At 55.2% G+C, this 22,070-nt stretch overlaps 1 protein-coding gene across 1 annotated transcript in view; it reads left to right on the forward strand.

The window, feature by feature from the left end:
* The window catches only part of POU2F3 (POU class 2 homeobox 3), a 93,550-nt gene that overhangs the window by 56,714 nt on the left and 14,766 nt on the right, over window positions 1-22,070 (forward strand). The window contains exons 4-9 of the mRNA XM_008260641.4: window positions 10,469-10,573; window positions 11,662-11,764; window positions 15,266-15,351; window positions 17,786-17,968; window positions 18,351-18,492; window positions 20,087-20,223. Of these exons, the coding sequence (XP_008258863.2) occupies window positions 10,469-10,573; window positions 11,662-11,764; window positions 15,266-15,351; window positions 17,786-17,968; window positions 18,351-18,492; window positions 20,087-20,223 (756 nt within the window). The remainder of the gene's footprint in view (window positions 1-10,468; window positions 10,574-11,661; window positions 11,765-15,265; window positions 15,352-17,785; window positions 17,969-18,350; window positions 18,493-20,086; window positions 20,224-22,070) is intronic.

Raw genomic sequence — 22,070 nt, forward strand, 5'->3', positions numbered from 1 at the left:
AGAAAGAAGAAACCCTACAACTAACTCTATAACCATTATAGGAAAGTTTGAATGATCCTAATGTTATCTTAATTTTTTCCCATATGAAATTCATAATTAGGTTTTACACATCAAGCACCGCACAAGTCTGTGACTTGGAGGTGACAACCTTCTCTATGCCACGGGCTCTCCACTCCCTCTCTGATTAGCAGTTTGGCTAAGAGGTCCCGGGGAATGGTTCTGGGGCTGGTTTTTTCTCACGTGCAGGCATCCACCAAAGAATTCCTGAAATTAACAGTCCTATATGATCAAAGATAAACCTGCGGGGTGGAGATACATCCTCCATCCCACCAGCTCTCTGTTCTGTCTCCTCTGTCCCGCGCCTGCCGTTTTGGACGTCAGCGCTCACCTCGGCTGTTGCAATCAGCAGCTTTTGACCTTGTAGTCCATGTACAGGTGTCCAGTTGTTCTGTCTTCAGATCCATCTCCCACACAGGATAATTGGACTAAAATCAAAATCTCACCGTGTCACCCCCTTCCCTCCTGGTTCGCTTTGTCCCGAGTCCCTTCTGAACTCCTGTGCCCGGGACACAAATGTCCCCTTGCACCGTGGGCACCTCCTGCTTGCCTGCCCGTGCCTCTCCCACCGCGCACAGTAGCCATCCTGGGTGCTGCTGACCGGGAAGTGCTGTCCACCCTCTGTGGTGTCTGGACACGCCACTTCCACTTCCCCGGCATCCTCCATTCCTTCCTCTGCCTGGTGAACGCCTCTCCATCCCGCTTGGAAGACCGTCTCTCCCAGAAGCCCTCCTTATCTTGTTCCCTCCAGGGCCTTCTTTCTCCCTAAGTGACTCACACCCCTACCCAGGCTGCCCCTGCACCCTGACTGCACCGGAGGGGGCCACTTTCTGACTCGTGAGGTCTCCTAATGAAGCTGCCGGCTCCCTATTCACGTTTGTGCCCCTAGCGCCTCTTGGTATACAGTGGGTGCTTAATGAATGTTTGCTGAATTAGATTGAACTGGGAAGGTGACCTCTGTGTAACACGTACGCCCTACTCCACTGCCGTTGGAACAGACCTGGTGGTACTTCCCTGTATTCGGGGTACTGCGGGAATGCAAGTAACGGGATCCTTTGCTTTGCTGGAAGACTGAAGGATGAAATTCTCCCCGGGAAAAGCATTTACCTTCCGTAGACTTCAGGGGCGAGCTTCCCAGTCGCGTGCTCACCCAGGAAATGCCACAGGGAATCCCCTTCCGCCTTGCTGCAAATGCCACCTGTGTTCACCATGTAGACCACGTTCATGTGTGCACGTCGCAGGTGAAGCAGGCTCCCTGCCCTGCACCTAAAGCAGCACAGCACCCAGAAGAGACAGAGGAACAAGCAGGTCCCGCTAGCCTGCCGGCGATGTGGTTGGAGACACAGGGGAGCTGCCTCACAGGGGGCCCCAGGTCGGGGCGCCCGGGCTGGGAGCCAAGGATCCAGGCAGAAAGGCAGGTGCTGCTGGCCCCAGCTGCGTGACTTCGGGCGTGCTGCTCACGTTTTCTGAGCCCCATCCTCTCGTCGGTTTGGTGAGGCCACGCCCCCGTGTTGACTTGTCATGAAGAATAAATGGTGCTACACCTGGAATGGATTTTCATCTTTAACGTGCTTTTAGAAATAACTGCTGGCTCTCTTCCTTGAGCTGGTGCTTGGGGCTGAATCCAGCCATAAGCTGGTGCTGCACGCATGCGTGCACCCGAGACAGTCGGGACACCTGCACGGCCTCTTGTTGGCCCCGCGTGGAACCCCATGGTAGAACACACACCAGGAGAGAGACTTCATGGCATGCCAGAGCCACCTCTCCTCCCCTCAGTGAGCAGGGGAGAGAGCCGATACCGAAGCCCGGAGGTAATGTGTGGGCATTGCAGGCGAGTGCGGGATGTGACCGCATCAAGCACCTGCGCGGTCACGTGTCTCTGAAGCGTCCCCTGCGCAGTCCCAAGAACTCCGAGTAGCGGCCTTTCTTTTGACGGACGACAGGGTTAGGACAACCACGGAGTTACCACAGGCGCCGGAGATGGCACCACCACAAAGGTCATGAGACAGCCGTGGCATGAGCGGGGAGCCGGCTGAGGAGTTAGGAGACCGGTCCTGGCCGGCCCTGGCTGGGTCCCCAGGCTTTGCTTGCCTACAGCTGTGTTTCCCTGACAAGGTAAATTGCCCTCTCTGGACTTCAGAAGTCATATCTGTGAAATGAACTGGGTGATCACTACATTCTTGTCCAGTCCTACAGGGCAGAAAATAACAACAACAATAATAATAACCAACGCTTCTAAGTATCTGCCACTCACCTGGCACAGCCTACACCCAGCCACCTTGAAGAGGCTATAATTTGATGATTCCATCACACACAGCAAGTGAGGATCAGGACTATGCAGAAGAGCATGGAGTCAGAGAGACGTGGATTGAAAGCTCAGCTCTGTTATTACCGGCAGTGTGACTTTAAGCAAGCCCCGGTCTTTTCATCTGTGAAATGGGTCTAGTAATATAATAAGCATATAAGCCTACTCCCACTCTCTCTTTTATACATTATAAATTTCTTATTTAAATTCCATCTAGGCTACTTTCTTCTTTTTGTGGAGGAATAATCTAGACCTAGAAAGGTGAGTGAAGTAATTTCATTTTATATCATGCAATTAGTGAGAGGCAGGGATGCGACTTAGTCAGGCCTGCAGACTGATGCTGAGCCTTGAGCTTGAGGCATATTAAAAGGAAAACACACACACACACACACACACACACACACAACACAGCTCTGAAAAGGACAGCACAGCTTGGGCATATGTAAATGACCCCAGTGCGGTCATGAACCATATTCACGAGATCGTCCCCAGGAATGGCCTTCTGCCCCACTCCACGCCCTCCTCCCTGCCATGCCATTTACTTGGGGGGCAGAGTGGCACTCTGAGTGGTTCTTTGTGATTCTCCTTCCCAGACACAGACCCAGAGAGGATAGATCTGGCCTCCACCGGATAGGAGAACCGGTATCAGGGCCACAAAGGAGAATGCCCAGGGGTGCAGCTGCCCACTGCCAGGGACACTGCGGGCATCTCAGTATGCAGTGAACGTAGTTCAAGTTCATCCTGGGTCCTGCGAAACACTTGTGAGGGTGAGTCTCCAGGAGGGTGCAGCCCCTCCCCGTGGCTTTTTAGCGGGAATTCGAAGACTTCTATCCCAGAGGGTGAAGAAGTCTTTTATGGGTTGAAAATGATGGGGTTTTGCACGCATGTGTCAGCACTAGTGCTGCTAGTCCTAAGAACTGAAGCCAAAACATTAGCCAACACGATGGAAGGACATGCTACCTTTCCCAAGGACCTGCCGGGGGGACCGACAATGTGTCTCTTGGGAAAGCTCTTCTTCAGGGTAGCCACTCGTCCAAGGGGCTCCAGCCTCCCAAGGAGCTGTGTGTTCACGCAAGGGCTCCTTGTCTCGTTCGGGCAAGGAGATCAGGGCTACTACAGAGTTATCGCAGGAGCCAACAGCGGCAGAAGAATGAAGTAGACCATCGAGCATGCCACGGTGCCGTGGGATGAGCCAAAGCTGGCGTATCTGTCCGGGTCTCCTCTTTCCTGTTCCTCATTCATGTGCAAGATCAGGGCTCCCGGGCGCGTGCGCACAGCAACACCCAGGCCAGTCTGCCATCAGTTTGACAGAGACCGGGAACTGGGGGAGGCCGTCTTCCCCGGCACTGCCCGGAGGCATCTGAGAAAGCAGGAAGCCCTCCTGAGCCACGGAGAGGCACTCACAAGTCTTGGGGGTCTTGCCTAGCCCTGCTCACCTGCCATGAGCTGCCTGCTTGGCCCAATCCACCGCTGGGGCTATGTTTGTAGAATGTTTGTTTGAAGAGCACATTTGCCAGCTCTTCATAGATCAGTTACAAAACAGAAACTCTTCCTCACTGCTAGGGAGAAGTGTAAAACTGGGGGGAGAAAGAAAAAAAAAAAAAAGTCCTGCCTGTAATTGAAGGCAGGTTGGGAGACGTCCGCGCTTTGAAATGCTCCTTCTTGTGAAATGTTTATGAAACACTTTCCACAAACGAGTTATGCAACCGGGACAACAGCTTTGATCATTTTCATCACCAGTGATATATTCATTAGTGTTGGACTGTCTCCCCTCACCACCACCACCGAGGGCCATGTGAAAGTGTCATGGGGAGGGGGCCACCCCATCCCGTGACCCCGAAACAGGTGGTCGTCAAGGAGGCCAAGGTCTAGTGTCCCCCACCCATGCCCCTGTCCCCTGGACATCTGTGCTTTTGTTTGGTAGCCAGCACCAGGACAGAGGTCAGGGAGTTGCCGTCTCTTTGCCTCTTGGCGGGGGTCTTGCTGTGCAACTTCATAGCCATCTCCAAGGTTCTCTGGGCTTCTGTGAACTGAGATGATGAACACTTGTCTGCACACCTCCCAGCTGGGACAGAAGGCCCAGGGAGGAAAGTCTAAAGGGCTTCCACCTTTGCGGGAGGGGCGCCGTCCTCCCAGCATGAGCTGCTGCTTTCTAACGTAAGTGATGTCAAGGAGTTCACTGGGATTAGAAAAGATAATCACCCATGATACCTTTTTACCTCCCTGGTCACTGCCCAAGACTCCGTGTGATACTTTTGCACAGTGTTGTGGGTGGAGAGGATCCTAAACCAACAAACCTGGTCCGAGGAGTGGACGGGATGCTCCCGGCTCTGGCTGGCAGAGCCTGCAATGGCGGCCCCTGTCCCCAGGGATTGGCCGTCCCCAGTGCAGCCTGGGGAAACATTCCACTTGCGTGAGAAGGAGCTCCAAAGAGACCCTGGAGACGATCTTCAGGGTTCCAGGCAGGCTGTGACTTTGGTTGGGTTTTCACAAGCACGGCAGAAATTGGGTTTTCATCCAATTCGCCTGCGGTTCTTGCCTTAGAAGTCAATGGGATCCAACAGAAGCCTCTATCTCATCTCCCAGATCCACAGCCAACACCCAGTTGCCTGGAAAGCTTCCAGCCTTCTCCACTCAACAGCTGTGCAAAAGGATTTTGTTTTTGCATTAAAGAGGGGCTTTATTTCTGAGCTTCTTAGCCCCCGAGAGGGTCTGAGAAGGATGCTGGGGGCAGGGGGAGGCTCTCCGCAGATCTGCTCCCCACCCAGCCCCGTCCTGAGACCGATCGAAGCTGAGACTTTCATATCCTCGTGAACTCAAGAAAGCAGCCTCCTCACTGCCTCTTAGCTGCATCTGCTCCGGTCATCTTCTTCCTGTCCGAACCTCACACCTAGGAGGTGATGAATTCTGAAGCCCAAGAGAGGGGCGGGTGGGCGGAGCTCAGAAAGAGATGAGGAAGATAAGATGCAGAGCGGTGGGGAAGCCCCAGACTCACGCCCAGAGCAGAGCATTCGTGTTTAGAACTGGGAGGGCAGGAGAGCCCCCCAACAGCTGGGAGGCCAATCGATCCCGGAAGCAGATGAAAGGGTGAATTTTCTTTTATGGTGGCGCTGGTTTCTGAAATTAAGTGTTGCAGGCAGACCTGGCACGGATTCTAACAGATAGCACCCAGGCTGGAGGCAGAGCACATGTTTTCAAGCTCTGTCATAGCTGCACCTCCTTATCTGCCCAGAGAGCATAATGAGTCTGTAAAGGAACCCGGCCACTTGCCTCCGAGCTGGAGCCTCGCCAAGCCGCCCGAGGTGGCTCCGCCAGCAGGATTTCACCTTGGCTTCCAGGTTCCCCTCCCCCACCCCTCCCCTGCCTCCTTGCTGCCTGCCCTCTCTGGGGTAGGGGCTGCCCTGGGGCCCAAAGAGGAGTGGAGTTTGGAGGTGGGGATGGGAGGCTGGTTCAGTGAAATCCCCTCTCAGAGCAAAATTGCACGTTGTTACTGTTGTTAAATAAGTGGTTTATCATCTGTCGTTTTTACAAGCTGCTAATAATGTTTCCCCAGAATTTATGGTGTGAAAACTCTAATTTCTTTTTTAAATTTTTTTAAAGATTTGTTTATTTATTTGGAAGGTAGAGATATATAGAGAGAAGGAAACAGAGAGAGAGAGAGAGAGAGAGATCTGCCATTCATTTGTCCCCAAATGGCCACAATGGCCAGGGCTGGGCCAGGCACTTCTAGGTCTCCCATGGGAGTGCCGGGGCTCAGGCACTTGGACCATCTTTCACTGCTGTCCCAGGCCATTAGCAGGGAGCTAGACCCAAAGTGGAGCAGCTGGGATTTAAACTGGCAACTATATGGGATGCCAATGTCACAGCTGGAAGTTTTACCCATTCAGCCACAGCAACGAAAATACTAATTTCTAAGGGCAGAACTACAAGGATACCCCCAAAACATTCTTGAAAAATGGAATTCAAAGAGAGAGAAAGTGCATTTTCCATGTAACATTTTATTTATGTATTTGAGGAGCAGAGTGACAGAGAGAGGGAGATGGAAGAAAGAGGTCTTCCATGCGCGGATTCACTCCCCAGATGGCCACAACAGCTGGGGCTGGGCCAAGCTGCAGTCAGGAACCAGGAACTCAATCCAGGTCTCCCAGGCTGGTGGCCAGGACCAAAGTCCTTGAGCCATCACCTGCTGCCTCCCAGGGTGTGAATTAGCAGGAACCAGAATTGGAAGCGGAGCTGGGACTCGAACTTAGGGACTCTGCTATTGGACGCAGTCGACTCAAGCTGCATCAGCTTCTCAACCCGCCCCTTTCATGAGCCATCTGAAGACCCCATAAGACACCAGAGCTTCTTCGATAGTGGTGCCAGGCATGGAGCGGCAGAGCAGGAGGGGTCTGGGTGGGGGAAGGAGGGCTCGCTGGAGACAACTCCCGGGAGACTGTGCCTTTCAAGTCCTCAGACAGTTTGACTCTTTGTGTCCACAATGCTCTTTTCCGTATCTTTCCTTTCCTCCTCTTTGCTTCCATAAAGTTCTCCTTAAGAGACAGGAGTGGTTTGTTAAGACTATCCCTGAGGGGTGGGCGCTATGACAGTAGGTAATGCTGCCACCTGCAATGCTGGCATCCCATATGGGCCTAGTTCAAGTCCCGGCTGCTCCACTTCCGATACAGCTCTCTGCTACGGCCTGGGAAAGCAGCAGAAGATGGCCCAAGTGCTTGGGCCCTTGCACCTGTGTGGGAGACCTGGAAGAAGCTCCTGGCTCCTGGCTTCAGATTGACCCAGCTCCGGCCACTGGGGAATGAACCAGAGGATAGATGACCCCACCCCCACCCACCCACCCCTGCCGCCTCTGCCTCTCCGTAACTGTCTTTCAAATAAATAAATCTTTAAAAAAAAAAAAAAAAAAGACTGTCCCCGAAAGAGCCATCTTCCTCCCAATCTCCCGGCAACCAGCATCAACCAGCGTTACCTAGACTTGCTTTATCTGAGAGCCCTGCAGCAGCCTGGACCAGCCAGGTCTCCCAAATGCACCAGTGACTTAAAGGGAGGCCGGCGCCATGGCTCACTTGGCTAATCCTCTGCCTGTGGCACTGGCACCCCGGGTTCTAGTCCCAGTTGGGGTGCCGGATTATATCCTGGTTGCTCCTCTTCCAGTCCAGCTCTCTGCTGTGGCCCAGGAGTACAGTGGAGGATGGCCCAAGTGCTTGGGCCCTGCACCCCAACGGGAGACCAGGAGGAGGCACCTGGCTCTTGGCTTCAGATCGGCGCAGCGCTGGCCGTAGCAGCCATTTGGGGGGTGAACCAATGGAAGGAAGACCTTTCTCTCTGTCTCTCTCTCTCTCACTGTCCACTCTGTCAAAAAAAAAAAAAAAAAAAAAAAAGGACTGAAAGGGAGAAAAGCCACACAGATCATACAGCAGGTGGGGAAGCCGAGAGTCACTGAGCCCAAGGGACTGCTCCAGATGCCGGAGGCAGAGGCGGGGTCAGGACTGGAAGCCAAGCAGCAGAGCCCCTGAGCAGTGCAGTCCTCACTTTGCCTTGTTGGAGGAGCCAGAGCTGGGCTTTGTTTACGGCTATTCTTCAGTTGTCCTTCCCCGGGCTCCCGATAGGAGCAGAGCACCACACGTAGCACCTTGCTTCCTTCCCTTGTCCCAAATGTCACTCCATAGGTGCTTCACTCCCCCAAATAACTGCAAACCAGGAGCCAGGAGCTTCTTCCTGGTCTCTCATGTGGGTGCAGGGGCCCAAGCATTTGGGCCCATACCCTGCTGCTTTCCCAGGCACGTTATCAAGGAGCTGGATAGGAAATGAAGCAGCCAGGACTCGAATTGGTACCCATATGGGATGCCAGCACTGCAGGCGGTGGCTTAACCCACTATGTCAGAGCACCGGCCCCTAGTCTGAAACTTTTAACTGGGTCTCACTAATATAGACAGCAGAGATTAGGATGTTAGTACTATCTATAGTGTAGACCAAGAAAGTGGTTTAAGCCAGAGTCTTTATGGCAAGAGTTCCCGTCTTAGAAGGGAACAAGCAGATGTCCCATCAGAGGGCTTCACCAGTGTCTTTTAAGGTGTGGTCTCTCTGCTCCCATGGACTTCCTGAAAAGCTGCAGGAGGGTAGTCATCCTTGGGGTGGGAGGAGGGGCGGGCACAAGTAGAACTTCCTGCCCTGCCCTGGGACACCTGGGAAGCCCATGAGTGGGTGGCGTGAGCTGCCACTGGGGGGTGGTAGAGACTGGAGAGCGTGGAAACCCCCACAGGCCCCTAGGGCTGCAAGTGCAGCCGTGGCTGTGGGGCAGGCATGCTCTGGCCTGCAGGGAGCCAGGCAAACACCGCCACCAAAGCCACATGGGCCAAGAGGCTCCTGCAGAGGCGGCTTAGCACAGAGAGTGGGCAGGGGTGGAGAACAAGGAGCAACGGAGACAACGAGTCCTCTGGATCTGGGCTTCCCAGACCTTGTGGTGTCGTGGATGGGATTCCATGCAGAAAAGTAAAAACCAGGGGCAACGTCTCGGCCTAACGGTTGACGCCGGTTCGGAACGCCTGGGTTGGATCCCGGGCTCTGGCTCTTGACTCCAGCTTCCTGCTAATGCAGACCCTGGGAGGCGGTGGTGCGGCTCCGGAAGCTGGGTCCCTGCCGCCCATGAGAGACCCAGATCGAGTTCCTGGCTCCCAGCTCCAGGCCGGGTCAGCCTCAGCTGTTGCAGGAACTTGGAGAGTGAACCAAAGCACTCTCTCTGTCTCTCTCTGTCTTGCTGCCTTTCAAATAAATAAGTAAATTGTGGGCATTTGGGGAGTAAACCAGTGGGTTGAGAACTCTCTCTCTCCCCTTACACACACACACACACATACACACAGAGTCTTTCTGTGTCTGTCTCTTTCTATGTGTCTTGCGGCCTCCTAAATAAATAAGTACAATTTTTTTTTTTTTTTTGACAGGCAGAGTGGACAGTGAGAGAGAGAGAGACAGAGAGAAAGGTCTTCCTTTGCCGTTGGTTCACCCTCCAATGGCAGCTGCGGCCGGCGCACCGCGCTGATCCGAAGCCAGGAGCCAGGTGCTTCTCCTGGTCTCCCATGGGCCCAAGGACTTGGGCCATCCTCCACTGCACTCCCGGGCCACAGCAGAGAGCTGGCCTGGAAGAGGGGCAACCGGGACAGAATCCGGCGCCCCGACCGGGACTAGAACCCGGTGTGCCGGCGCCGCAAGGCAGAGGATTAGCCTAGTGAGCCGCGGCGCCGCAAGTACAATTTTTAAAAAGAAGAAAATGAAGAACAGAATTGGTGGAGTTCTGAGCTGGGGAGTTTTAAAACTCCCATGGAGGGGACACAGTGCTGTGGCTCAGCAAGTTACGCTGCCGCTGTGACACTGGTGTCTCATTCTGGAGTGCTGTCTCATACTGGTCAGATTCCAGCTGTTCCATTCCCAGTCCACTCCCTGCTAATGTACCTGGGCAGGCAGCGGAGGATGGCCCGGGTACTTGGGCCCCTGCCACCAAGTAGGAGACCCAGATGGATTTCCTGGTTCCTGGCTTTAGCCTAATCCAGACCTGGCTGTTGCAGGCATTTGGGGAATGAGCCAGCGAATGGAAGTCTCTGTCTCTCTCTCTCTCTTTCTCTCTCTCTGCTGCTCTGCTTTTCAAATAAAATAAGTAGATAAATATTTTAAAAATACAAATACCATTTAGCATCATCATCATTTCATAGAAGAAATGCTAACTTCTGCTTCCCCTAGGAGAAAAAGAAATCATCTCTGAACTTTAAAGAATTTAGTCTGCCAAGCATTATTTTTAAAGTCACAGAAGTTTCCTTGTTTCCCTCATTTCCGTGTGGAACAGCCTAAACCACACTAGGTCCCGGCACAGCCCAGGCATGGCACTCAGGAACCGTCAGCCCAAGTAGACCCCCAGCTTGCAGAGGGGTCCTCCTGGTGCCACCCCCACAATGTCCCTGACCAGCCGCCCTGGGCAAAGGGCACACAGGCGCAGGGAAATCCAGCGGCAGCCCAGTGGGCAGGGGGCTAGCACTTGCCTCGCCAGCCGCGATCTTTGGCACGTCTGCGCTTCTGTCTGCCTGAGAGCCCACCCTCTCCTCCTGCCTCCCCCTGCAGATTAAAACGGAGGACCTCAGTGACTCCCTGCAGCAGACCCTCTCGCACCGGCCATGCCACCTGAGTCAAGGACCTGCCATGATGTCCGGAAACCAAATGTCTGGGGTAAGCCCCAGGGCCGGGAGCCCCACTGAGCTGGGGACAGGGTGGCCGGTGGGCGGCGGTGGGGGGGAGATTGCGGAGCTCTGGGGGTGGAGTGGGGTTCCAAAGCACTCCTCTTAAAGGCGAGGCGCAGAGCAGGGTGTGAAGCAGCCACTCTTGCCAAAGCAAGGGACCTCGCGCTGGGCAGCAGGTGTCTGCCAGCCACATTCCAGGAGAATCCTTGATGGAGTTCCCAGTGGGCCTGCTCTGCCTCCCACCCCTCCCCCCAGGGCTGCACGTGGAAGCCTGAGCAGCGGGGGAGATGGCAGCCTGCTGACACAGTGACAGCAAAGCCTCCACTCCAGCACTCCAGTGTGTGGCCCCCTCCCAGCAGCCACACTGCAGAAGCAAGAGCCCCTCCTATTCCAAGTGCTTCCCCCGGGCCTGTTCCTGCCCCTCCTCCCCCAGCAGGAGTTCCCACATCATCTCCCTGGACACAGAACTAAGCCCTGGGGTCTGCATGGCAGATGACCCCCCGCCCCCACCCACGTATGGGGGTCACTATTCGTGATATTCCCATGACCTGAGCTAGAGGGAGAAACACAGAGGAAACGGGCTTTCTGTTTCATCAGCCTGGCTGGATGAAGGACTGACAGCTTGCCCTGCCCCATAACTCCCACCCCAGTACCCTCCAGGAAAAGATTCAGGCATGGGAAGTGGCCAAAGCGTGGCTTTTAGCACCAACAAGTGGCATGTGATTTTTTTTTTTAGAGGACAATTGAGAGTGCCAGCCATTTCTAGGATAAACTTTTGAGCCATGGGTAATAGCCAGTCTCGGCCCTCAGGGCATTTACAGTCTAGATGGGAGACAGGACTGGCACGCTCCAATTAACTTGTGCAGCCAGAGTTAAGTAACAGTATGTTGCAACGACCTCTGGGCTGAGGCGGAGCTGTAAGGACAGCAGAGCTAATGGAGTAGCTACTAGAGGCACTAGGGACCCTGCGCAGGCTCTCCCAGCCCGGAGACCCACGGGACAGATGGGTGGCGGGCAGGTGCAGCAGTGTCCCCAGCTTATAAACTGTGTGACGTGTACCCGTCTCCCCATGTGCAGGATATGGCTTCCCTCCACCCGCTCCAGCAGCTCGTGCTGGTTCCCGGCCACCTGCAGTCCGTGTCCCAGTTCCTGCTCTCTCAGACCCAGCCTGGGCAGCAAGGTAAGGAGCCTGGCAGGTCCATGGAACCCAGGGCCAGTGAAGGGCTGTTGCTGCTGCTCGCTGGGTGAGCAGAGAGCGGGGCAGGGAGAGTCTCCCACTTCTCTGGTGTGAAGGCTCCTGCTCAGTTGCCCCACCTGCCCCATCTCACAGAGTTGAGACGGAGTGGTGGTGGGCAGGACAAGGAAGCAGAAGCCCCTGGGACATGTGGTACGGACAAGTCCCTCTCCTGCTCCCCACTCAAACCTTGTCTTCCTGGAAGCCTGCCTGGGATTCTGTTGCGTTAGAGCAGCAGTGCCACCTACAGGCTGCAGAGAGAGTTGCAAGTTTTCTGTTGCTGGGAAGGGACGCCCTGGCCAGGAGCAAGCAGAGTCAACCATTCCTAACAGGAGGTAACATTTCTCAGGCTTCATGAGCCAGGAGCTCTGCTGAGTGGCTTTCGACTTCCTCTTCATGATAACTCTGTACGGTAGGTACTCATATGAGTAGGATGCCTCTAGTGGCCTGGAAGCACCAGGCCAGCATTGCGGCACGGCAAGCTAAGCCGCCACCTGCAATGCCAGAATCCCACATCAGAGCATCAGTTCAAGTCCCAGCTGCTCCAACTTCCGATCCAGCTCCCTGCTAATGTGCCGGGGGAGGCAGCTGGGCATGGCCTAAGTGCTTGAGCCCCTGCCACCTACGTGGGAGACACAGAGTTCTGGGCTCCTGGCTTCAGCCTGAACCAGCCCTGGCTGTTGTGGCCATGGGGGAAGGGAACCAGCGGATAGGAGCTTCCTCCTCCCCCTCTGCAACTTTCTCTCTTTAATAAATAAAGGAATCTCTAAAAAAAAAAAAAAAGTTCCAGACTATTCTGAATGATGCTATACTCTTGGCCAGCATCCTAGATGCCTCTCCCACTCCCATCCCTGCCAACTAGGGCCAAGAGAGAAGGAGGAGGCATCAAGCCCTGTGTGCTACAGATCCCAAGTGGAGGCTTGGGGAATCCAGAGTCCAGGCCGAGCGGGCCTAGCCCCCCTCCCTGCCCTTGCTGGCACACAGTCCCTCACCTTAGTCTCCAGGACGCTCAGACTAGCAGCATGAGGGCATCCTCCGATCTCTAAGATTTGCTTTGGCTGAACAACATGCCGCACGCCCTGGATGAAGAAAGGGAAGGTAGCAGTCCGCACAGTTTGTTTTCAGAAGGCTGGAGAATGGTGTGAAAATGGCCTAGCCGCGTAACCAGTGAGGTCGTGTCGGACACAAGGGGTGAAGAAAGGGAAGTTCAAAATCTGGAGTCGGCAGCGGGGCCAGGACCTGTTGGCTGGTGCTGGAGGAAATCCCTTGATTGTATCTTTGCCCTGGGATTGTACCAGTGGCAGCTGACACTCAGTGGGACACAGTGGGGAGAAATGGAATCAGAAAAACTCAGGGGCTAAAAAAAAAAAAATCACTTTCTAGCTGTATGTCCTTGGGAAACTTTTCTAATCTCTCTGGTCTTCTTCTATAAAAATGGGTAATCATAAAACTCTACCTTGTAAAATTATTCAGTGTTACTTGAAGTAATGCACGTAAAAAGGATTAGTCCATTTCAAAATGCAATATAAATATTAGAATTGCTCTTAGTTCTCAAGCCTCTGGATTCCAAGTTCCTTCTGGGAGCTTTCTTGCATATTTTTTATTGTATTTTTAATATTTATTTATGAGGCTGGCACTGTGGCATAGCCAGTAAAGCCGCCAAAGCTGCCACCCATGACACTGGCATCCAATAGGGGTGTCCATTTGAGTCCCGGCTGCTCCACTTCTGATCAGCTCCCTGTTAATGCACCTGGGAAAGCAGCGAAAGATGGCCCAAGTGCTTGGGTCCCTGCACCCACGTTGGGAGACCTAGAAGAGGAGCTCCTGGCTCCTGGCTTTGGTCTGGCCCAGCTCTGCCTATTGCGACCGTTTGCAGAGTGAACCACTGGATGGAAGATTCTCTCTATCTGTCTCTCCTTCTTTCTGTAACTCTGCCTTTTGAATAAATTAGTAAATAAATCTTTTTTTTAAAGATTTATTTATTTTATTTGAAACGCAGAGTTACAGAGTGGGATGGAGGCAGAGAGAGAGAGCGCGAGAGATCTTCCATCTGCTGGTTCACTCCCCAGATGGCTGTAACAGCTAGAGCTGGAAATTCACCAGCTCACTCACATTAGTGGCAGGGACCCTAGTACTCAGGCCATCATTAGTGGGTGCATCAGCAGGAAGTTGGATCAGAAGCAGAGCAGCCAGGACTTGAGGCTGCGCTGTGATACAGGGTGGCTGGCCTCTCACTGTAGGCTTAACTCACTGTGCCACAATGCCTATCCCTGCCTGGTTATTTTATTTTATTTTTAAAGATTTATTTTATTCATTTGAAAGACAAAGTTACAGAAAGAGAGAGAAAGAAGTCATTTATCTGCTGGTTCACTCCCCAAATGGCTACAATGGCCAGGGCTAGGCCAGACCAAAGCCAGGAACCAGGAGCTTCTTCCAGGTCTCCACATGGGTGCAGAGGCCCACGTACCCGGGCCATCTTCCTCTGCTTTCCCAGACACATTAGCAGGGAGCTGGATGAGTAGTAGAACAGCTGGGACTCGAACCAGCACCCACATGGGATGCTGACACTGCTGGCAGTAGCTTTACCCACTGTGCCATAAAGCCAGTCCCTTGCCTGTTTATTATAATGAAAACCAATCAAGCTCTGACTTTTGGAGCCTGAAGGGCACAAAGGTTACCATCAACCGGTGCTTTACGTCAGTGACCCAAACAGCCTGGGGGCCACAGAGACTCCCAGGGGCTTCTCTGTGCTGAGTGGCTGGGGTGTCTTGCCATACCGTCTGCCTTGATATTCAGCTGGCCCCGCTCTTGCTGTGAGAGTGAGGTCCTGGCTGAGGCCTTCTGAAAGGGGAGGCCACCTGTCATGGCCACCAAACAGGCCGAGCCCTTCGTGGACGGTTTTCCTGGGGAGGGAAGGAGCCGGTGCCCAAGTAGTGCAGCAGCAGGTGTAGTGTGCCCCGCCCAGTCCTGGTCACCCCCTCTCCCTCAGTTCTTTGCCCACAGGAATAAAATGTCCTCTCTGGTCTGTGGGGCTGTGCGGCCCCACCTGCTCGGCCTGATGTCCTTGCAAACTCAGCTGGGCCTCTGTAGCCGTGTCCCCTGCAGGAGCACCGGAACCCCTCCTTTCCCCTCTGTCCAGGAGTCGCTGCAGCCCTCCTCATCAGATGCCCAGCAGACTTGACCCTCCCCAGCCTTTGTGCCTCTCCAGGCCACGGGCAAGCAGCAGGACTGGTTTGGGAATGGTTGTTTACATGTCTGTTTATCCCTGCGTCTGTTTGACTCCACCTGTGTGTGGCAATGCCAGGCTATGCCCGAGGGGGCCTCTCTGCAGGGCTGGGATGGGGCGGGGCGGGGGGGTGCTGTTATCGCGATGCCAGAGTAGCTGAGCGGATCTTTCTCAGGCCTGGATTTTATTCACTGTCCCTTTGTCCCTCCTCTTTCATGCAGGTCTGCAGCCAAATCTTCTCCCCTTTCCACAGCAACAAGGGAGCCTCCTCCTCCCGCAGCAGACTGGGCCTGGCCTTGCATCCCAGGTAAACAGCCGCACCCCTACCTCCACGGCCCAGGCCTCTAGCACTGTCCCTGCTCTGGGTACAGTTAAGCTCCCTGGTTTTTCCAGGGCTCTAGCCCCTCTGGGAAGAGGTAATGGCAAGGAATCGTCCCTTTGGCACATGAGAGGGGGATCCAAGTGACAAGTGGGGTAAATGGGAGCCCAGACAGTCCAACTTGCAGGCTCTCAGCTCCCGTCCCCAGCAGACCCAAGCCTCTCCCCTCGGGAACCAGGGCTCGGCCAGCTTCCCAGCTTCCCATAGATGCTCTCAAGCCCCGGAGGGCCTGATCACCACAGGCACCATGTCTCAGACAGCACACACAGTGTCTCCCCCCCCCCCCCCGGGGTCTCCATTCCAGGGAGGCCAAAGAAGACAGCAGTCCCTCTTATCTCAAGATCCCCCCAGGATATGGGTTTGGTTCCCCTTGCTCAGAAAATAAGCAGATCTCCTGTGTGGACCAGGCTCATGCCAGTTTAGGGGGCCATGGCTGACCCAGAGTAACCAACAGCTCATTCTGTGCTCAATGTAGTACCTAAGCGTTGCTAGAGGACACACCCACCAGCCACCGCAGCAGGACACACCAGACCATGTAAGGAGTGAAAAGGGGTGGCGGCTGGATTCCGGGAACTCTCCACCTACTTCCCAGAAAGAAACATGAACATTCCTCCCCGTTATTAATTAGAATGTACCTGCCCTTTCATTAAAGGACCCATAGAATGTTAAACACAGCTCAGAGCCAGGGCCACTCCCCGCCAAGTGTGCCCCACTCTGGGGAGTGTGTGTGCTGTTCACTCTTCTCCCACTCACTCCTGAATTCCTTCTGGAAGCAACGTCAAGGCCCCAGGCACCGTGACACGTGTGTGGTCTGCACAGCTGCCCGACAGCTTAGCCGCCCCTCCCTTCTGCGTCCAGGGGCCCCTGTGCAACGAGAAACGTTGCTCGGCTCCACAGATGGCACTGCCCACATGGATGCCCGGGATGGTCGGGGACGACTGCAGTGATCAGAGCGCCCGAGCCCCAGGCCAAGATCCCGCAGCTCAGTGAGAGCCCTGGCCTTCCAGCCCGCAGAAGACACCTGGCAGGGCGATGGCGCCACCTCGTGGTTGGAAGAAAGTGGCACACCGCTCTGCCCCCAACCTCAGAATCACAGACTTAGAGCCGCAAGAGACCCTAGAGAGTGTTCAAGATCAGCTCTCATGTCTTAGAATATCCAAGCATGGCGACACTGGGGCCACGAGGCTGTTTAGAAGACTGAGATGGTCATGGGGGAGGGCAATAAAAGAGGGGGTGAGCGAGGAAAGTCACACTGGTGCCATTTGACAACAGACTGCGTGTGAAGGCAGGGGGAGGAGGTCTAGCAGAGACCTCAGTGAGTATCTGTCAAAGGAAAGAGGCAAGTGGAGAGGCGGGTTCAAGGAAGCCCGGCTTCGTCCTGAGGGTCTGGTCTATGCCACCCTCTCCTCCCCAGACAGGAGAGAATCTGTGGTGCTTTGAAACCATTCTGTTCTCAAAGGGAAGAGCGCCCACACCGTCTCCCTCATCCTACCTTCTTCATCATAAGGACGCCCATCTACATGGCAAGCCTGAACGTCTCGGGAGACAGCAGTTAACTCCCCTCCAGCGGAAGAGCAGCCTGGGAAGGAGGGGGAAGCTGGAGTTCGCTCCCGTTCCCCACGTGGGCAGTGACCTCGGCCCTGGCCCCAGGGCCTGGCCCCCAAGGCCTGGATTCCACTCCATCACCAATGCAATGATAGATGCCTTCACTCCTCACCCCCAAATGGGTACTGCAAGCTTCTAGGGTTAAGGGCACAAGTTCTTGTGCAAATAAGCTAAAGAAAGACTGTCTCCAGGCAACCACAATGGAGAGCAAGGTGCGTGTAGATGGGACTAATGAAGATGCCCTTGATGAAGAGCAGGAAGTCCCATGAAGGGCAGCAGTGGTGCTGGGAGTCAGGTAACCAACCTGGCACTCAGAGGCCAGCGGAACTCCACGGGGGTTCCCTCACTTTCTCGTCACCTCCAGTTGGGGCCTGATGGCCACCTCAGGCTTCCACGCTCCATGGAAAAGGACCGGCGAGGCAGACAGTGTTCTCCCCGCCCCACTCTGAGATTTGTTACTGAAATCTTTGTCAACAACCCTGTTAGCGCCTTTTAGGGAGGGAAACTGAAAGGAGGAAGTAACCTGGCGAGTGCCAGACTAAAACCCAGCCAGGCCACCTCCCGCCTGGCACCCCTGCTGTTTCTGCCCCACATGGCCCACAGAAACCCAGTTTCCACTCGCACGCCACTGAGCAGTCGGCCTCCAGTGGCCCAGGGCTCCGCCATCCTGAGTGGCCCGTTAGTGAGGACTGCCCCACAGTGCTGTTGACCCATTGCTGAATCCCTGCGGATCTGCTCGGCTTGTCTCCCCTACCAGGCCGTTGGGCGCCCCGGGCTGCCAGGCTCCTCCTTAGAACCCCACCTGGAAGCCTCCCAGCATCTCCCAGTGCCCAAGCACCTGCCCACCTCTGCGGGGCCCGACGAGCCCAGTGACCTGGAGGAGCTGGAGAGGTTCGCCAAGACCTTCAAGCAAAGGCGCATTAAGCTGGGCTTCACACAGGTTTGGCTTTTGGGGGGAAGGAGATGGAGGGCAGTGAGCTGGGTGAGCGAGAGGAGGCAGTGCCTCCCAAGGGCAGGTGTCAAGAGCAAGCCATGGCTCCATGGGTTTGGGACAAGCCCCTCGTGTCTCTGAGGCGTACTTGGGATTAGGAGGGGAAGTGAGGAAGTTGCTGGTGGAGGGGAGAGGAATGGGAGCCAGGCAAGGAGGATCTGGCCCCCTGAGAGTCCGGGGATACGATGAACCAGCACTCCACCCACAAGGGAGAAAGGGCGATGGGCAGGTACCTGAAGATTCTGGGTGTGTTGTGAATGACAGGTGAGGGGCCGGGGCAGAGGAGGGGAGCCTGTGTCTCATGCTCCTGCCTCTCCGTCCCCACGCACAGGGAGACGTGGGGCTGGCCATGGGAAAGCTGTATGGCAATGACTTCAGCCAGACGACCATCTCGCGCTTTGAGGCCCTCAATCTGAGCTTCAAGAACATGTGCAAGCTCAAGCCACTGCTGGAGAAGTGGCTGAACGATGCAGGTAGGCACCCATGGGACGCACAGGGACACACAGGACGCACGGGGCCCTAGAGAGGATTCTGTGACCCAGGGACCTGTCTGTGCTGAGGTTATAGGGAGTCAACACGGGACACTCCTTTCTTCCCGTTCTTGTGTCTAGAACCCACCAAGAGATAAGTCAGAGCAGACAGGCAAGTGGAGGTGCAACTGTCAGCGCTGTGAGCGAGAAAGCCCTTTGGGAGCCAGGCATTAGGTCTGGGGCCATGACTCCTTGCCTTGTTCCAGTTCCTACCCCAGACTCGCCCAAGGCAGGCCTTAGGACAGCTGTCCTGAAGTGGAGTTTGGGTCTGCCCGGCACACACGCTTAGCCAGACTCCTGTCTAGAACAGATCTATGTGAGGCAGGCTGGGCAGTGGGCCGTCTAGGGTCTCGGTGGGAAGGGGAGACTGCAGGCACAACACGAGGTCTTTACCTGCTTAGCTCTTGTAGGTTTGTTAGGTGGGGAAAGTCTTGCAGCAGGAGTGGTTGGCAGGAGGCTTCAGCCCCACTCATGGTGGGAGACCTGCTAGGGGGTCAAGGAGGTAAACCAAGGGGCAAAGTTTACAGCAAGGAAGCTGAGTTTGGTGCCTAGGACTGGCATGGGACAGAGAGTCTCAGCCTCCATTTATGCCCATTCAGGGCTGGCCAGTGCCTTGTAGGATAGCATCCCTGATCCCTACTCAGTAGCTGCCAGCAACACTGCCCCCAGTCGGTACCACCGAAAAGGCCTCCGGACACTGCCAAGTGTCCCCAGGGCAAGTGGTGGTGGTGCCACGGGGCCCCTGGCTGAGAGCCACTAGCCTAGGTGAGAAGGAGGAGGCGGGGCAGTCCCCAGGGCTGGGCTGTGGCCAGCGAATGCGTGTGGATTAGTGATTACTTAGGCGAGTGCTTTCAGGACAGGGCGGGCGGCCAGGGCAGTGTGTCCAGACAGAGACATAGGAGGAACCAGGAAACCACCCCCACCCCACCCTGTCGCAATAGGAGGACCCTAAGACCAGACTGAAGTAGGCGAAATGACCAGAAATTCTTTGGCTCCTTGGGAGAGGGCCTGGTAGGTCACTGTTAGTGTGGTCCCCCCACCGGATGCCCAAGGGCTGTCCCCTCTGTCGTCACAGGCTAAAGAGCCAACATCTGCACTCACAAGAAAGGGGCTCCAGCATCAACATTCTGCACCCAAAGCCGGGGCTTTTGGCTCAAAATGCCATTTCACATTTTCCTCGGTATTCACATGCAGGCCTATTTGTAAAACACAGACTCCCGAGTGTTGCTTTTCGGAGCTCTGCTTGCACCCACTCACACCCACACATGCCGCCGATGCCTGGGCTTCCCTGGACCATGACCGCACACAGCGGAGACTCCGCGGTGGGAGTCCCGGAGGAGCTTTGCCCAGAGCAACGAGGAGAAGCAGGACTCTCGGTCTGTTCTGGGTCCCCTGCCGGGGGAGGGGGCTGGTCCTGAGTACGCCACTGCACAGCCCAGCGGGAAGGGCTCTCGGACCTCAGGGCCATCGAGACAGGGCCCCAGCCGGCCCCTCATGGCCGCCTCTGAGCGCCCCTCGCTCCCTTGTCTCCCTACAGAGTCCTCTCCATCAGACCCCTCGGTGAGCACGCCCAGCTCCTACCCCACTCTCAGCGAAGTCTTCGGGAGGAAGAGGAAGAAACGGACCAGCATCGAGACCAACATCCGCCTGACTCTGGAGAAGAGATTTCAAGATGTGAGCGGCTTTTGTGGGTGGGAGTGGGTGGGCCAGCCCACACAGGTGCACCTGCAGGCACGTTACATGCCAGGGCCAGAGGACCACGCAGGCCCCTGCACACCAACTCTCTCCCCCCTCGCCACACCTTGCCCTGGGAAATGCAGACACCCTCCCTCTCTGAGCTCCAGGGATGTGAATGGGACATCTGAGGTGTCCCGTGTTGACTCCCTATAACCTTCATCTGACGTCCCAGGGACGTCTTCCCTTGCTGACCCTCCTTGTCCTGATGTCTATTAGGGGGCCCATTGTCCCCCTCCCTGGGAGATCTAAAGCCTGGGGTTTAGAGTTTCAGAAGAAGGTGGGTCTCTCTACCCAACTGAGGTGAATGGAGCAAGGCCCGGGGCATTGTGTGTGAACTCTCTGTCCCCTACCAGGAACACTTTTTCTCTTTCAAATTAGCAGTGTAGTGAATGCTCAGATTGGAAAATTGCGGGGAAGAAGAAAGATGATTTTATCACCAAATACCACCTGAATGCGTTTCTTTCTATTCTTTTTTTTCCGTGCATATTTCAATACTTGTGAGCATACTGTAGACCTACACGTCTTTGAACATGTAACAAGAGCATGTTCTGTGTTCTTTTAAAGATTTTTATTTATTTGAAAGTCAGAGTTACAGAGAGAGAAAAGGGGAGAGAGGGGAAGAGAGAGAGAGAGAGAGAGAGATCTTCCATCCTCTGGTTCACTCCCCAAATAGCCCTCAACGACTGGGACTGGGCCAGACCGAAGCCAGGAAGCTGAAGCTTCATCCGGGTCTCCCAGGGTGCAGGGGCCCAAGCACTTGAGCCATCTTCTGCTGCTTTTTCAGGTGAATTAATAGTGAGCTGGATCGGAAATGGAGCAGCTGGGACTTGAACCAGCACCCTTATGGGATGCTGGTGCTGCAGGCCATGGCTTAACCCACTGTGCCACAGCTTCAGCCCCAGGAGCATATTCTTGAACCACTATGTGGGGGCTGGGGGAGGGAGGAGGGGAAGGAGGTGCGGTCTAAACAGCTCCCGGACGCCGCCCTTCAGGGCCCCGCCTCCAAAGCTCTAGAGGGCCCTTGGCCTTGTCCAGCCTCTGCAGGGCCCAGAGCAACTGTCACAGGGCTTTTACTGCCACACCCTGCTGAAGCAGGTTTTCCTTTCTTTATAAAAGAAAAATTCTTTATTGGCCACAGAGAGACGCAGAGAGCTGCCATCCGCTGGTTCACTCCCTCAGTCCCCACCCCGGCCCCGGCTGAGCCAGGAGCTGGGAACTGAGCCCAGGTCTCCACCTGGGGTCGCAGAAGCAATCCCTGGAGCACTGCTGTCGCCTCCCAGGGTCTGCATCAGCAGGAAGCTGGAAGCAGGAGTCAAGATGGCGGCCAGGCAGGGAACACAGGCGCTGCTGCCTTCAGGATGCTCAGAGCAGCAGGGTGGAAGGAGGGTGAAGGAATCGGGGGCGGGAGCTAAGATCAAAGGCCAGGAGGGCGGGGCCAGAGCCAGCGAGTGACAGCCTTGGCCAGTCTGTCTTTCCCACAGTCTTCAAGGGACCACACGATTTACCTCTCTCAGGTACTCTTTTGAAGCGGGAGGTCAGGAAGAAGCGGACAAGGGAGGAGATCGGGCTATGAGGAAAGAACACAGGGGAACATGGATCCTGAGGGCTCTGCCTGCCCCCCGTTACTCGCCACAGACTTCTCTGTAGAGAGCCGCCTGGAGAAGCCATCTCACAGATATGGAGCCTCTGCTCTGTCGGCCCCGTGCTTGACAGTTGACACGCATTTTCTCATTAAATCTTTACAATAACCCTCGTGGTAGGTGCTGCTGTTTTCATAGATAAGA

This window comes from Oryctolagus cuniculus, chromosome 1 (assembly GCF_964237555.1).
Source record: "Oryctolagus cuniculus chromosome 1, mOryCun1.1, whole genome shotgun sequence".
Taxonomy (NCBI): Eukaryota; Metazoa; Chordata; class Mammalia; order Lagomorpha; family Leporidae; genus Oryctolagus; species Oryctolagus cuniculus.